The sequence below is a fragment of the Parathielavia appendiculata genome (assembly GCF_033297405.1).
Source record: "Parathielavia appendiculata strain CBS 731.68 unplaced genomic scaffold N657scaffold_7, whole genome shotgun sequence".
NCBI lineage: Eukaryota > Fungi > Ascomycota > Sordariomycetes > Sordariales > Chaetomiaceae > Parathielavia > Parathielavia appendiculata.
In genome coordinates this window covers 217,318-231,441 of record NW_026944226.1, presented here as the reverse complement: position 1 = coordinate 231,441, position 14,124 = coordinate 217,318, and the positions used below count along the sequence as shown (strand labels likewise).

The 14,124-nt window shown below is 54.0% G+C and overlaps 6 protein-coding genes across 6 annotated transcripts; 4 read left to right on the top strand and 2 right to left on the bottom strand.

Moving 5' to 3' along the window:
- Positions 1-1,216: 1,216 nt before the first annotated feature.
- On the bottom strand, positions 1,217-1,547 carry N657DRAFT_645775 (uncharacterized protein). The gene has a single exon (XM_062793008.1). The coding sequence runs from the start codon at positions 1,491-1,493 to the stop codon at positions 1,323-1,325; it is 171 nt and encodes a 56-aa protein (XP_062646824.1). The 5' UTR covers positions 1,494-1,547; the 3' UTR covers positions 1,217-1,322.
- Positions 1,548-2,698: 1,151 nt separating this feature from the next.
- Positions 2,699-5,041, top strand: N657DRAFT_445859 (uncharacterized protein). Its single transcript, XM_062787411.1, has 6 exons — positions 2,699-2,991; positions 3,052-3,058; positions 3,155-3,979; positions 4,042-4,305; positions 4,360-4,969; positions 5,029-5,041. Exons 1-5 carry the CDS (start codon positions 2,856-2,858, stop codon positions 4,961-4,963), a joined length of 1,836 nt encoding a protein of 611 aa, XP_062646823.1. The 5' UTR covers positions 2,699-2,855; the 3' UTR covers positions 4,964-4,969; positions 5,029-5,041.
- A 1,454-nt stretch (positions 5,042-6,495) lies between these two features.
- Positions 6,496-9,571, bottom strand: N657DRAFT_672102 (uncharacterized protein). Its single transcript, XM_062795620.1, has 4 exons — positions 9,162-9,571; positions 8,490-9,099; positions 7,170-8,437; positions 6,496-6,860 (listed from the first exon to the last, which is right to left on the bottom strand). Exons 1-4 carry the CDS (start codon positions 9,421-9,423, stop codon positions 6,712-6,714), a joined length of 2,289 nt encoding a protein of 762 aa, XP_062646822.1. The 5' UTR covers positions 9,424-9,571; the 3' UTR covers positions 6,496-6,711.
- Positions 9,572-9,669: 98 nt separating this feature from the next.
- On the top strand, positions 9,670-10,158 carry N657DRAFT_445789 (uncharacterized protein). Its single transcript, XM_062787410.1, has 2 exons — positions 9,670-9,913; positions 9,969-10,158. The coding sequence occupies exons 1-2, from the start codon at positions 9,800-9,802 to the stop codon at positions 10,071-10,073; spliced, it is 219 nt and encodes a 72-aa protein (XP_062646821.1). The 5' UTR covers positions 9,670-9,799; the 3' UTR covers positions 10,074-10,158.
- On the top strand, positions 9,993-10,925 carry N657DRAFT_645771 (uncharacterized protein; the record flags this gene model as incomplete). Its single annotated transcript, XM_062793007.1, has 2 exons — positions 9,993-10,785; positions 10,880-10,925. The coding sequence occupies exons 1-2, from the start codon at positions 10,348-10,350 to the stop codon at positions 10,922-10,924; spliced, it is 483 nt and encodes a 160-aa protein (XP_062646820.1). The 5' UTR covers positions 9,993-10,347.
- Positions 10,926-11,419: 494 nt separating this feature from the next.
- On the top strand, positions 11,420-12,816 carry N657DRAFT_634263 (uncharacterized protein; the record flags this gene model as incomplete). Its single annotated transcript, XM_062791265.1, has 5 exons — positions 11,420-11,455; positions 11,489-11,787; positions 11,931-11,995; positions 12,518-12,557; positions 12,693-12,816. 5 exons carry the CDS (start codon positions 11,420-11,422, stop codon positions 12,814-12,816), a joined length of 564 nt encoding a protein of 187 aa, XP_062646819.1.
- Between the last annotated feature and the right edge of the window lie 1,308 nt (positions 12,817-14,124).

The following is a 14,124-nucleotide window of genomic DNA, read 5'->3' as shown; positions in this document are numbered from 1 at the left end:
GAAGCCTCAATGTGTCTTGCAGGTAGAGGCATCGTCTTGTTGCCAGGAGGTCCTGATGCAGTGCTGGCATGCCAGAGGATTTGTAATGGAGCATTCTCGAGGGACCTGTGAGTCACTGGGCCTGGACCAATGCTTCCTGGGTTCTGTCAATGGGATATTGTTCGGTCCAGCGACGGGGCGATGCCTCAGGTTGGGCGGCAAACGCGGAAGCGGGCAGAGTTCGCGACTCTCCTTCTGTTGCCAGCTCGGGATCGTTTGAGCTCCTCTGTCTCTGGCTCAGCACACCTTTCATCAGGCCAGCGAGGTCCAGACCACATGAAACGTCACCTTTTGCTGCAGAAGACAAGCCTGCCGCGCGCCAAAGCAATCAGCGTATGCCACACACGCAGCGGTCATCAACCTTGCCAACCATCTAAGACCACCATGCCACTCCATGCTACCAGCAACATCCTCTCGGCGTGCAGCGGGGATAGGGCGACTGCTGAGTCATTGGCGGTCTTGAAGATCCGAGTCAGGGCGAGCGGTCTTGTGCAGAAGGAAGACCAGATGCAAGCAAGCCTGACCGAGTCAGCTCACCGGCAGACCGGCTGAGCAGACGAACGAGCTGGTCCGACGCATCTTGCCCTCAATGGCCAGACACTGACCACTCAAACGCCGGATCCTGCACCAACGACCATGGCTCTTCCACATTGGTTGCTGACCGTCGTGTCGTCGGCGCCCCTCTTCAACGCAGGCCTGCGGCCCCGGCGGCAAGAATGGCAAGACAGCTTGCTTCCCTTTGACTGGAAGATGCGCCTCTGCAACACCGCGTGTCCATAAGAGCGGGAGTCAATCGCCGCTTGCTTTTCGAGGTGTCCCGTATCTCGGTGACAAGAGCCGTGACCCGATCGCAGTGACGGCTCCGGACACAGCGCAGAGCAATCGGCGGCACAGGCGGATCCCATTGCCGCCGGCCGTGTGGTCCACCCCACTTCGTTATCTTTTGTTGCTCTCGTCGATGAGCACTTTCAGCGAAGGCGGGCGAATCTGAAAGCAAAGCCGTCCTCCTCTCACACAAGTTGGCCGGAACAGTGGGCTAGCTCGTCTGCAGTGATGAGTTGGCAGTGCGCCTGCTGCCCCCGGCCCCCTGTAAATGCTGCAGGTTAGCCGTCGTCGCTGGGCTTGATAGGCCAGAATGGCTTCTTCTCCCCCCCCCGGCCCCCCCCCCCCCCCCACACCACAACATCCGTCAACAGGAAGCAGGAGCCAGAAGCGGTGTGCGCGAGACAGGCATGCGGTCAGCGAGGCCTGGCCTATGAGAGACACGAGTTGTCTCTGCCAGCTCAGCTTGCTCGAATGTGACAGGGCGTGGGTATGCAGACCGGCGGTGCGGTAGGAGCAGCGAGAGCGCGGATTGGTGAAGCGAAAGTGCAGGAAACCGCGGGAAGAAACAAATTGAAATGAACAAGCGACCGGGGCACGGAAGCGGGGCTCTTGCGATGTTGTTCGTTCATTGGATTGCAAGGGCAACAACGACCAGGGAGAAGTGCCAGGCATTAAAACCCGACTGCCCCTTCTCCTGCCCAACTGGATGCTTTTCTCCTAAACCTCTCAAACTAGAGCCCAACGACCTGCCGACGTTCCTGCCCAACTCGACAACGGAACCACTCAGCTCACACATCTTGCACGGCTTTTTTGCTGCCTTTTCATTCTTATACGCCAATTTTCCTGCTCCACCGCGCACTCTTCTCTCTTCCTTTTCCCAGGCCAGAAACATAGGATTTACTGCCACATCACGCCCGAGAATCATCTGTTGTACGGCAGCAGTTCTGGCAGCACGACATAATTCAGCCCAAGGATCATCTTACTACAAGGACTCTGACACACGGGAGCCCCCGTTGTTGTCTGCAAATCCGGATTTGAGCAATCAGTTTGCTCTTGAATGCCCCCAGGAAAAATTTCCATGGCTGTGCCCCGGACTGAAACCATGCCTGGCTACAATCACATTGAACTGGACGAGGTTCACACCCCCTCGAGGTATTTTGCTTTGCTTTCTTTCTGTCTCCCTGGGAGGTCCATTGTGCTTTTCATTTTTGGCTTCTATGTCATGTTGCGTCCCAAGTCATGTCGTTCATACTGTTCTATCAACCGGCCCGGCACCTCAGTGAGGCAAGCCTGGACAGCTGGCGACTCCTGACACATTCTGAGGACTGCCAATAAGGACCCATTGAGGATCATGCCGGGATTCCGGGATTGCCCCCGGAGAGCCCTATTTGGCGGACACATTCTGCCGTGGATTCCCAAGGACTACTGAACCTGGGTACGACTCGTCCGAGTCGAGGAACAGAACAGCCGACGAGTCTCTAGACTCTGGTTGCTTCTCAACGTCATTTGGCATCACTTGCTCTTCGGAGCGCAAGAGTAAGTATCACCCGCAACACTTGCCGGACTGGACCTTTCGCAGATATTCAGGGCCCCCTCCTCTTTTGCCCAGGACGCCTCCGTGCACTGCTTTTCGTCATGAATCACGTCAGCCTTGGACCACTGGGAACTGGCCGTCATACGGATCTCTTCTGTTACTCCTTTTCGCCGTGGTCTATCCAGCTTTTTCTCTGGAACGCAAGACACTGGAATGTGAAACGAGAAAATGGGCTAGGCCTTGATGTCCCTAGCGCCATGATCAACGTCGACTTCTGCCCGGATCTCTCTCACTTTGCGGACAGCCCCATCCGGGATACTTCGACAATTGCTCTATGGCCACTGCTCCGGATGCTGTCTCTGCGATGCCTGATGGACGACTTCTCAACGACACAACAAGCCCCATGTGATGAATCGTTGAGCTCCAGCGCAGCCAACAACGTTTCCTTCGCCTCCGGATGTCCATGGACGAGGCTTCCCCTGCAGGATTTACCAAGGACGAGAACTGCTCTATGGCCGGATCTATCATGTATTTTCCATTGGACTTGGACGACTTCGCCACGCCGGCATCTGACTCAATCTGGAATCAGCTTGGTTTGTAATCACTCCCCGTGCTATGCCCTGAAACTGCAACTAACATATCCTCGACTGCAGGAACAAAGTTGTGCCATCTGATGACATTTCCTTTCGTATTGTCTAGCTATCTGAGAGTTGACACACAAAAGAGTGGTTGAACAGCACACTAACCTCTGCGCAGCGACTACAGCTTTGCTCAACCCAACATGCTTGCCTCGAATGCTTCTGGGATGTTTTCCTATTGTCATACAGGACCAGCGGACCTGGCCGGTTCGTCCTGGGACACGACAGTTGAAGGATCACAGAACTTCCCTGAGCTTGCAGATGCTGGAGACTATTACACCGGAGAGGCCGAGGATTTCGTGCTTCCATTTGGACAGAACACACCCAAGCCGGATCACCTGGATGCCGCGGATGACTTTCAGGCCAGATGGACACCTGCCGTTGCAGTCGAGAGCAAGGCTCTGAAGGCCGAGCCCATGCGGAGAGGGGCTTCTCGCAGCTCCACGGGCAGCCACAAGAACAGGAACGCCAAGGTCACTGCACAGTCAGTCAAGAAGAGCCGACCCAGAGTCCAATCGATTCTGTCTCAGGCGTCTTCGCAGATGTCAAAGCTTGACATGTCAGGTAACACATCGGCCTACGGCCAGGGCCGCATCATGGATGTGCAGCAATATCTTGCTCAGGACTTGGACACTCTGTCTGTCTCCCCCCAGGTAAACGGCGCTGCCTTTTACCCTGGCCTTGTGCATTTCCCGGATGGACTGCCCTACACTGGAGACCTTGGCGCTGCCGTGGCCCAGCACGTGAACCCCCAGATCTTTGATGCTGGTCTGGTCGCGGCGTCCCCGCACTCTTGGGGCTCGCTGAGTCCTGTGGACTCCCGGATGTCTTCGCCTGGTCTTCAGGATGGATCTGATGACGTGTGGTCCGCGGTCCCTTCTGCGTCTTCCCCCGGAGAAAGCCAGACTTCCAACTCGCCGGCGCTGCCAGGCCAATCACCCAGGTAAGCAGCGAGCCCAACTTGATGCTTCGCCGGATCAATTTCTTACCGTTTACGCACCGCAGTATGAACCGGAAATCAGATGTTTCGCATTATGTCAACACTGAAGACCACCTGCATGGGAACCTTATGCCCGCCATGGGAGAGGATGGGTTTGCCCTGCCCCACTCTGCGTTCGGCTCTCGCCGTCTGAGCGGCGAAGGTGAGTCTGCTCGGGACCATTATCTCTACAAGAATGCGTTTCCCCAAGCGGACGGCCTCTTCCACTGCCCATGGGAGGGCCAGGCGAGCTGCAACCACAAGCCCGAGAAGCTCAAGTGCAACTACGAGTAAGACGAATTTGCCCGCATTCCCCCCTTGCCCTCTGCTGACCGCAGCCGCAGCAAATTCGTGGATTCTCACCTCAAGCCCTACCGCTGCAAGGTTGAAGGCTGCCAAAATGCCCGGTTTTCATCCACTGCCTGCCTTCTGCGTCATGAGCGTGAGGCCCACGCCATGCACGGTCACGGGGAGAAGCCGTATCTGTGCACCTACGAGGGTTGTGAGCGCTCCGTCGCTGGCCATGGTTTCCCTCGGCAATGGAATCTGAGGGACCACATGCGGCGCGTGCACAACGACAATGGAACGACGGTCCAGCCAGCCTCCCCCCCTCCTTCAGGACCCAGCACGTCCGCCAGGGGACGAAAGAGAAAGAGCGATGCCCAGGAGAAGCAGCCGATGCAGGACAAGTCCAGCTCCCGGAAGTCGGCGACTAAGGCTGCAGCGGAGACCGTCGCCTCGGCTCCCAAGCAGCCCGAGCCGAATCCCCAGGTCGAGGAGTGGTATGAGCACCAGAAGGCGCTCCAGGCCTTTATGCAAAGCTGCACCCAGCCGGATGACCCGCAGACGCTCCAATACATCAAGGATGCCCAGGAGCACCTGAACGCCATGGGAAAGATTTCCCACGGACTGGTCCAGGGATCGCACCGCCGCTCGTGGAGAGGATGAATGACTGTAAGCTTACCTTGATCACCCTGAGGCCTAAGCGCTTGGCTGACCTTTTCATGCGACAGCCTTGAACCACTGCAATCTGAACACGCTGTGTCAGTTGCGACATTCTCTGCAAGTGTAGAGTTCCTGCTCCCTGGACATCTTCGACATCCCATAAAGGATGAGGACGCTATGGCCGCCCATGGCCGGTTCCAAACACGGCGCCAGCCGTGCGCCCGGAAGAAGTGCCGGGCCGAGGCCGTCAGAGGGAGGACATATTGCTCGACCTTGAATGTGACGTTTGTCACAGGGTCGAGACCTGAGAATGCCATACTGGAGACTTTGCTTGACAGAGCTACCTTTGGTGCCATTTGTCCGGGGAAGATTTGCCGACTCGGCAACGCAGGAGTCGAGGGCCGGGGGGCTGAAAGGAGGACAAGAGAGAAGCGGAAATGGAAATGAAGGCGCCATAAAATGGTTTGCCGATGGTACCGCGTCGATACGAGGCAACTAACTGTAGTGGGAGGGGGGCTTATAGTTCACGGCTCATGACTGATGGCTTTTTGTTTATCTTTCAGCTTCTTGCGTTTTTGAGTTGGATGTTATGGCATGTAATTAGACCACAATTTGGCACCGTGTGGTTTATATGGTCTTTGGTTATTTTTGGCTCTCAGTTGGATGGAAACTTGAAGAAGATACTGTAGCCTCGAGGCAATAGTTAAAGAAGCGTCGTGTACAGGTTGTGTTCAACGCTGTCTCCAAGCCCTTGCCGGACATACATCTGGCTTTGTCTGTCTTCAGGGGCTTGCGCGCATAACTGGCTAGCAGCGTATTCCAAGGAGTGGATATGTACATGAATCAGTAAGACAAGCCAGCTGAGATGAATGCGAGATGTTGACTTCGGTTCCAATTCGATGTGGGGTTTTTGACCACCTCAATATCTACCCTACCAGGCGCATGGGCTGATTGCGCGTAACCTTTAGGAATCTGATCAGGCGCGTCAAGGAGTTGACCAAGGAAAGGCGACAGGCTCGAAGTGTATAATCTACTTAAGCTATCTGGAAAAGCTTTGCAGGTTCATAGTGAGGGCAGGCCATACCAGTTCAGTCAACAGCCCTGGTAAATATACCCAAGGCTTACGATTTGAACTATACAAGATGCGAAGATAAAGGCCATGCACAAGCACAGCAGCAGATGGAAAGTGGAATGACTGATTGTAGTAGCCTTGAGGCTAGCAACCGCTGCGGGCCTCAATCATTTGGAGCTCCTCAAGTTCATTCATCAGGCTTGTATTCCTTAATCACATTTCTCGGCTCCGCGTACTCCCCGACGGGCGTATATGGCAACATCATACCCGAAGAGAATCTGGCCTCCCGAGGATCTAGGTAGACTGACGAGCATGACATCTTTGGCACGTTTAACGTTACCCCTGAGGAGGCCGCAAGACTAGGCATCGTCCCTGGTGCAAAATGTCAGGTTGTTGAGGGGTGTGGCAGAGTCCGACGGAGTTGGGCAACGAGAAAGAAGTCAGGCTGGGAAAAGGCCTCAAGGTTCAATTCTAAGGCCGTCAGCTAGAGTCCCATAACACGTGCTACTATTTCTAATGCGAATGCAAGAGCATTGACATCAAACCAAAGGGGCATGTTTGGGAACTCCTCATCCTTCCCTAAGGTACATAATGGCCACAACCGGCAATACAACGAGGGGCATGATGAATGGGACTACCGCAGGTCCTCCAATCCCGGCACAACCCAACAAACCGTCTCCTACGGCACAACTTCCCAATCATCCCCATTCTCCTCTTCGCCAGCAAACGTCTTTCCATCCCAATCCCGACCCTCCACGTCTCCATTATCATCTTTACCACCAACTCCCGTCTCCTCACCACCTCCCACCTCCTGACCGCCTTCATCACCTCCCGCCACCTCACCACTACCAACTTCCCTTCCAACATCCCCCTCCCCTTCCATGTCCATAACCAACTCCCCACCCCCAAACTCCCCCTCCCTCCCCTCCACCACCCTCCACGCCCGATCCCAACTAACCACCAACCCCCCCTCACCAAGCACCCACTCATCCCATTTCATCCGATCCCACCCCTTCCCGAACGGCATATAACCCCCTCCTCTACTATTCTTCCCCACTACCTCCCGCTCCCAATACTGCTCCGCACACACGGCCGCAAACGCATCCTGATCCACCTCCTCGTCCTCGTGGCACTCACATCCGTGCTTGAGTTGCGGCGGGTGGTCGTAAGGGTACTGCTGCGGATAATACACGGCCAGACAGCGGCGGGTGTCGTCGGGAATGATGGGAAGGTCGGCGTGGCAGGGGCAGTTGTGGAAGATGATGAATTTTTTTGTTTGCGGGTCCGTGTGGGAGGGGCGGAACTTGAAGTTGAATCGGGTGGTTGCAGGTGGGGGGTTGTAGTCTGGGTTTTCGGTTTCGGGTGGAGAGAGGTAGTGGAGGGCGAGGATCAGGGTGTTGATGACATGGGGTTTGGGGAGCGGGGAGGAGGTTTTTAGGAGGGAGAGATGGGAGCGGAAGAGGGGGAGGAGAGAGGCGCGGGTGACACTGGAGGGACTGGTGGTGTGGGTTGGTTTGATGAGGTGGGTGTGGATGTATTGGAGGAGGTGGACGTGGGTTGTGACTTCGGCTGGTGGGAGGGTTGGGAGGAGGGATTTGGCGTCTTCGAGGATAATGGATTGGTGGAAGTGGAGGATTTCGAGGGAGGGGAGTTCGGGGATGAGGCCGGCTTTTTTGAATGGCTCGTTGAGCTCGGCAGCCCAGAGGTCGGAGGCGAAGCGGAACTTGCTCGTATGTATGCAGTCAGGGAGCGGCTTCAGGTCTGGCGGTACAAAGCGTCCGCGAGCTTCGAGGCTGTCCCACAGCTTGGGGCTGTAGTATGCTGTCCAAGTCGAGGGCGAGATTCCAAAAGTGTCTTTGAACAGGGCGTAGCTCATTTCCTGGACGAGCCCACTTTTTCCAGCCTTGAGCAACTGCGACAGAGCAGCGTGCACCAACTGGATGTAAAAGTACGACTGTGTCTCCGAGAAAGGAGCGGCCAACGGCTCGGCCGACCTTAGGTGCATCGCATACTTCTGCAACGAGGAAAAGGCTAAGTTGATGAACCAGCTGCGTCGACGTGTTTCGCCAGGTCGGAGGTAACGTTTCACCACTGCAAACGCAAAACGGAGGAGGCGGTTGGGGTCTCCGGGCTGCTTCTTTGTCAAGCGCTCACGGAACTTTGGATCTTCGTGACTCAGAGGTTCGACGAGCTCGCGCAAGTTCGGCAGCATCCAGAATTTCTCGGAGTACGGCGACTTCAGCATCGCTGACGTGTAGTAGGTGTCGGGCAGCTTCTCGTCCATGAGCTCTGGGAAGAAATGGATGACGCGTTTGAGAGAGATGGGGTCGGGCAAGTGGTCATGGTAGACGCGAAAGGCGCACATAGCCAGCTTGACTTGGTAGAGCCAGAATACTGTCAGGGTCCTACGTCGCGTCAGTCTCTCTACTTGGAGCCTATTTGGTAACTGAAAGTTACCTTGACTCCGGGAGTAGTTGGAACTGGGAGCCTCGTTGTTTGAAGTTGTGCATGTCGGCGGCAAAATTTGTGGCCACCTCGAGCAGACCTTTGTCGTTGTTCTCGCGACGGAGGAGCGTCAAGTATGCGGCTCTGATGTAATCTTTGTGCTTCCACGGAACAAGGCGACCGTGGCGGAAGGCAACCCAGAATTCTTGGTCAGACCGCTCCCCAGGAGCTTTGATGCTGTCCCCCGAGACCCTGGGGCGATAGATTTGTGGGCTAGTGAGCATGGCCTCGCCGACTACTCGACAGGCATCCACGACTGGCAGTTGGAGGACACAGCGACCGAAATCACTGGGATTCTTTAGAGTGTCGTTCAGTTCGGAGTAATTGCGCAATTCGTCGTCAAAGTGGGCGGCAATGCTGTCGCGGCCAGTTCGAGTGAGAGCTCCCCTCGGGGTGTTGATGACAACCCAGAAGCCTCTGCCGCCGTGCAGTTCTTGCAGCTCCATGTAACGGCGCATGCACTGGATGGACTCTTCGATGTCTGTGCTGGAAGGGTCGTGGACGAAGAGGAACCCGGACTTGGCGTTCAACAGGTTCAAACGCTCGTGAAGACGACGAGGGGCTAGGAGGTATCAGTAAAAGTTCATGGACACTCAGAAGGACTCACTAAATAGGATAACATACGGACTGTGGCGGCGTGCGAGTTGTGTGGGCGAAAGTAGCGAAATACGGTGAGAGAACGGTCAAGAACGTCAAGGGTCGCAGTCTTCAGCCTGCCATCGGCCCAATTCTTGACGGGAACTGGGTCAGCCTCCCATCTCAGATGGGCAACTGCCATGGAAGTCGGCAGTCCACAGACTAGGAGTGAACATTCTGGGACCGATTTCTCGAGAGCGGGGGTCTGCGAGTCGTCCTGGCAAGGGCGGAAGGGCAAAGAAGTCATCATGCATAACTCTCAGTTTTGCTCTTCAAGAAAGATGGGAGGTGTTCAAACTGGAAAGGGTGAGACAGCGCTGGTCTCCTTAATAAGTGCAGACAAGACTCATGCCAAAACGTGTCATTCTTGCTGGCACAGCCTGGCAATCCGCAATGCTTGCTGAATGGGAAAATCTCAGCACAGCACTGCCACAGCAGCGCCTGACGCTCGTGGATAGAAGCCGGCGAAGATGGCGTACAACCCTAACCCTTTCATCACACCTTTTTCATCTTTTGTCCCCCTTGAAGGCTTGGAGCGAATGGGTCTGACTTGACGACAGAACTTGAAGATATGCTCCATATCGACTCTTTAAGATCGCTTTCTTAGATTACCGATTAGATTACCGATGTATTTGATTCTTGTTGCCACACTCTATCATTTGCTCCGGGTGCTCAACTCAAGGACCATACTAGACTGCCAGGTTCTCAGTCTTCTTAGACCACATGCACATGCAAAGAAGGTACTTTACCAAAGTGCTCTGAGTACCTTGCCGTCTCAGTCGAGCTTACTGTAAGCTGATAGTCGAACAGTCATATGTGATGCGGGAGAGCTGGAAGTTGGAACAGGTCGGACCGTCGAAGTACAATGGCCCGTTTATACCTGTCTTCCAATACCACTAGATAGAATGCAGACATGAATGGACTCTATCAACAACTCTTTGTCCTGACCAATCAGTACGGGCAACAACAGAACTGTACATATCGTCCTTCATGCCAACTCCAATCTACCAGACTCTCAACTACCCTATTTACCTGGTAAACGCCCTATATTCATTCTGCAATAACTGAACATGGAGTCACAACACACCACCACCAATCCCTACGCCCTCATCAAACGCGAAACCGCCACGGCACCTCAGCCAAGAAACCAACACCACAAATCTCCGAGTCAACAATGTGCATTCAAACCGGAAAACCATGTCGCTGGTTCTGCTCCGTCGGCGCCGCCGCCGCCGCCGACCCCTTCTGCCCTGACTACGACCCTGTCCGTGGCGCGGTCCATGCCAACTGCTGTGATCATCCCAGGATTGTGTGCTGCGGCAACCATGAAGAAGACGGACATGATGGTGCCGGTACGACAGGGGGTGCCAGGCACTGTCCTGGAGGTGGTCGCTTTCCGGTTCCAATTCAAGCTGTGTACTGCGGCAACCCTGAGTACGCCGGACAACCTGAGGTACGCGGGAGTTGTGTGTTGCAGCGTCTCGTCAAGATTGAATGGCACGACATCTTTGAAGAGGCATGCGTCGTGTGCGAATGGAAGCTGAGTGGGGCCGAGTCTTACGATGATATGTCGGAGTACGAGGCCCCGGTCTGGGCGGGCCTCGGAATCGGACTGTGAAATCAACGATGATGAGAGTGGTTCGGAGTATAAGAAAGTTTGAGAAGGAGGGTGAGGAAATGGTACTTGGCTGTCTTGGTTGACTCACCTGCATTGGCTGTCTGGACGCGGTATTCGCCTTCTGGAGGACTGAGGGGCCACGGTTGGAGACGGAGTTAAGGAGTGAGAAGGGCGTCCGTATAAGTGGTTGGTTGAGCCGTTGACTGCTCTTGGCGCTGCTGGTTTACGGGACGGGTAGATATCGGGGTGAATATGCAGGGTGAGGTCACGGTAGCAGAGAAGGATTGAGTAGACCATATGCAGTTATCTTACGCCGCCTTAGGTACAGTACAGATCTCATTCAGTGCGTTTTTAACAGCGAACAGTCATGGATGAATAAAGAAAAGTCGCCGAGGAACTGTCCGAGAACAATGGGTTGGTACTGTACCTTTATCTTCAAATACCACTTGATCAACTCAATCAACGACTCTTGGTCCCACAATAGGACCTATCATCCCACATACCAACACTCTACCATCATTTATCCATTCTGCAGAACTGAAGTCACAACACCACCATCTATCCCTAGGCCCCATCAAACAACTACGACAGCACCTCAGCTAAGGAACCAACACCCCTAATCTCAACAATGTGCACCGCCAAGGGGCTCCGCTTGTTCTGCCCCGTAGCTCTCCCCCACGCCCGAAACAACCCCTAGGAATGCAGTAATCCTCAGGGGCATGATCTGCCCACTGGCAGCGTCGTGTGGCACAACGAAGAACGGAAATGCCCCGACTGCCAAAAGTGGGGGTTTGTTGCCTTGGAAGGGCCTAACCCTAACCTTACTGGTTCGGAGGATGATGTGAGTGATTCGGAGGAGGAGGAGGAGGAGGAGAAGGAGGATGACGATCATGACAGCGGTGTCGAGATGGAGGACGACTCTGAGGATGAAGCCGAGAATGACGACTCGGATGATAGTGAGGAGGACTCGGATGAGGAGTACGACTGGGAGCTGGTGTTGCGGGAAGAGGATTGAGTCAGTAACTGCGAGGATGGAGACACTCTGCGTGCCTTAGCTTCCATTTGTATCTGACTTGACCGCCTTGAAGCCTGAGGGGAATGGGGAGATTGTGCTGAACCTGTGCTAACTATGTCAATAGACATGCTTCCAGTTCTAGCATTGGTTGGTTCATCTACAAACTTGAGGCCTTTGTGGCTAGCCAAAGTAGGTATGCGTGCTATGAAACGTTCGAGGGTTTTGAGAACAATGGTGGCCATCTAGTACAAGGCACTTGTACCACTTCACTACCTGTCCTTTGAAACCAGCATGCTCCAAAAACGTAACCATGAACTCGGTGGATGCAACTCAAGGACCACTCTCATGTCCGTTCAGAGACATTCCGGAATATATGCAACCACTTTGGGATACCGCATTTGACGGGCTGTCTTGAGGTAAAACGGGATTTGGGGAGAAAAAGGTCAGTTTGAACAAATCCATTGTAATGACTCGATGGACCTTGTCTGCATTTGATGCTCACATCCCAGCTTACCCTAGTGACCAGCAGAATGTCCTTGAACAAACCACCTTGCCCTGCCCAACTGTCCTGTGTACACGCCTTGTATCATCCATCAAAGCAACTCTCTCCAAATATTTAAACGCGGTCTATCATCGCATACAGATCCTTACCTACCCTTACCATAGCAGCAACGCCATTCATTCCCTAGCCCCACTTACACCAACCTACAGAAAACCAGGAACCACCACACCTCTATCAGAATGTGCACAGGTAAGCGAATCCGCTTCCTATGCCCCGTGGCCCTCGCCCGGAGCCCGCTCTGCCCGCACTACGATCCCGTCCGCGACGTAGCCCACGTATATGCCTTGCTGTGGGAGCCTACCGTGTTGTTTTGGCCTGTTGCAGAGCGTATTCGTCAACAATGCGGACCGGGATTGTCGTCGAAAATCCGAGGAACGGGGCTTCTACCAAGTTTCCATACGCCTTCGGTGCTCCTGCAGCCGCTGGCTTCAGGTTGGCCAAATGGTAGACTATTACGGCGCGTTCTATCACATCCTAACAACTCGATATGGCGACGACAAGAGGTAATGCCGTTCCTAGAAGCCTGCAGTGCTGTCTCTTGACAAAGAACTAGCCCGGTTTCCACTTGAAGAAATCGGATGAGCAACATAGATGTGGATGCAAAGACTGGTCATCAAGCCAGGTTCAAAAGGAAAGGGAGGATGCAAAGACTTACGGTCTCTCAGACTTACTTAATCCACATCTTCCCAAGGCTCGCTCACCTTATAACCACTATCACAGTTCTACAGCTGGATTTTCTTGTCTATGTTACGGTTGCCTTTTCAGTCCCAACCATTATTTCCCTAAACCGTCCGGAAGTCCTTCGGATCGCATAATCGCCACCAATTTTTGATGGCCATGAGTGTGTTCCTTCATGGTCAGGCGTACCTTTCAGAGCAAGATTTGTGAGGGACTCACTCCTGCCAACAAATATAATCTGATTTCATTGTGCTGGGGGTCCCTGATCATCCAGGTAGTGGGTGAAATAGGGGACATGCAGCTGCACTTCAATGGAGATGTCAAGTTGGGGGCGCCTTACTTCGGATACTTCTCTGCCAACGAATTATCCTTCGACGAGACGTTAAAACCATCGTTATCGCACATAATGCAAGCCCGGGTACTAGGTATGAAAACCAAAAGGTAGAGATTCTTCAGAGTAGTTGTTACAGCACATAACTATGGGATGGGTCAAGCAAGTCTGCCTTTGGTTGCCAGTGTCGACGATCAGGTAGTCAGGAGAAATCGGAAACTGATTTTGCGGCTGGGCGGGAAACAAGGCGAGGGCTGAAAGCCAGCTCCCCCCCCACTTTCCCCCCAGCCTTTGACAGGTCGTCCCCACACTGCTAATCTCCAACCAAGCAGCAATGACATCCCCGCAGAGATTCAAAGTCATCATCACAAGACTATGACGGGAACTTATGATGTTGGGTCGGCACTACCTTAGCATTGAGGGAGTAATATTTGAGAAGGATGCCCTACCGACGGTAACATGAATCAAACAGTCAGCTCTCCCTCTGATGGAAAGGTGCTCTGAGCGGTTGAACAACAGCAAACATTGTCGTGCCAAGCCTGATTCATCCGATTTCTTCAGGTATGGCCTTCGAACCCTGGCCCCGGCAACCAAACTCCAAACCCAAAACAGCTGCAGCAACAAATTTGCCATGGCGTGCCGTGCCGCACTCGCCTCCCTTTCATCGCCGCAGCTGTTGATTGTGTGTTTCCATTCTTCCGGCCCTGAAAGATTTCTATTGTTTCGATGCTTTCAACAGCCGAACGC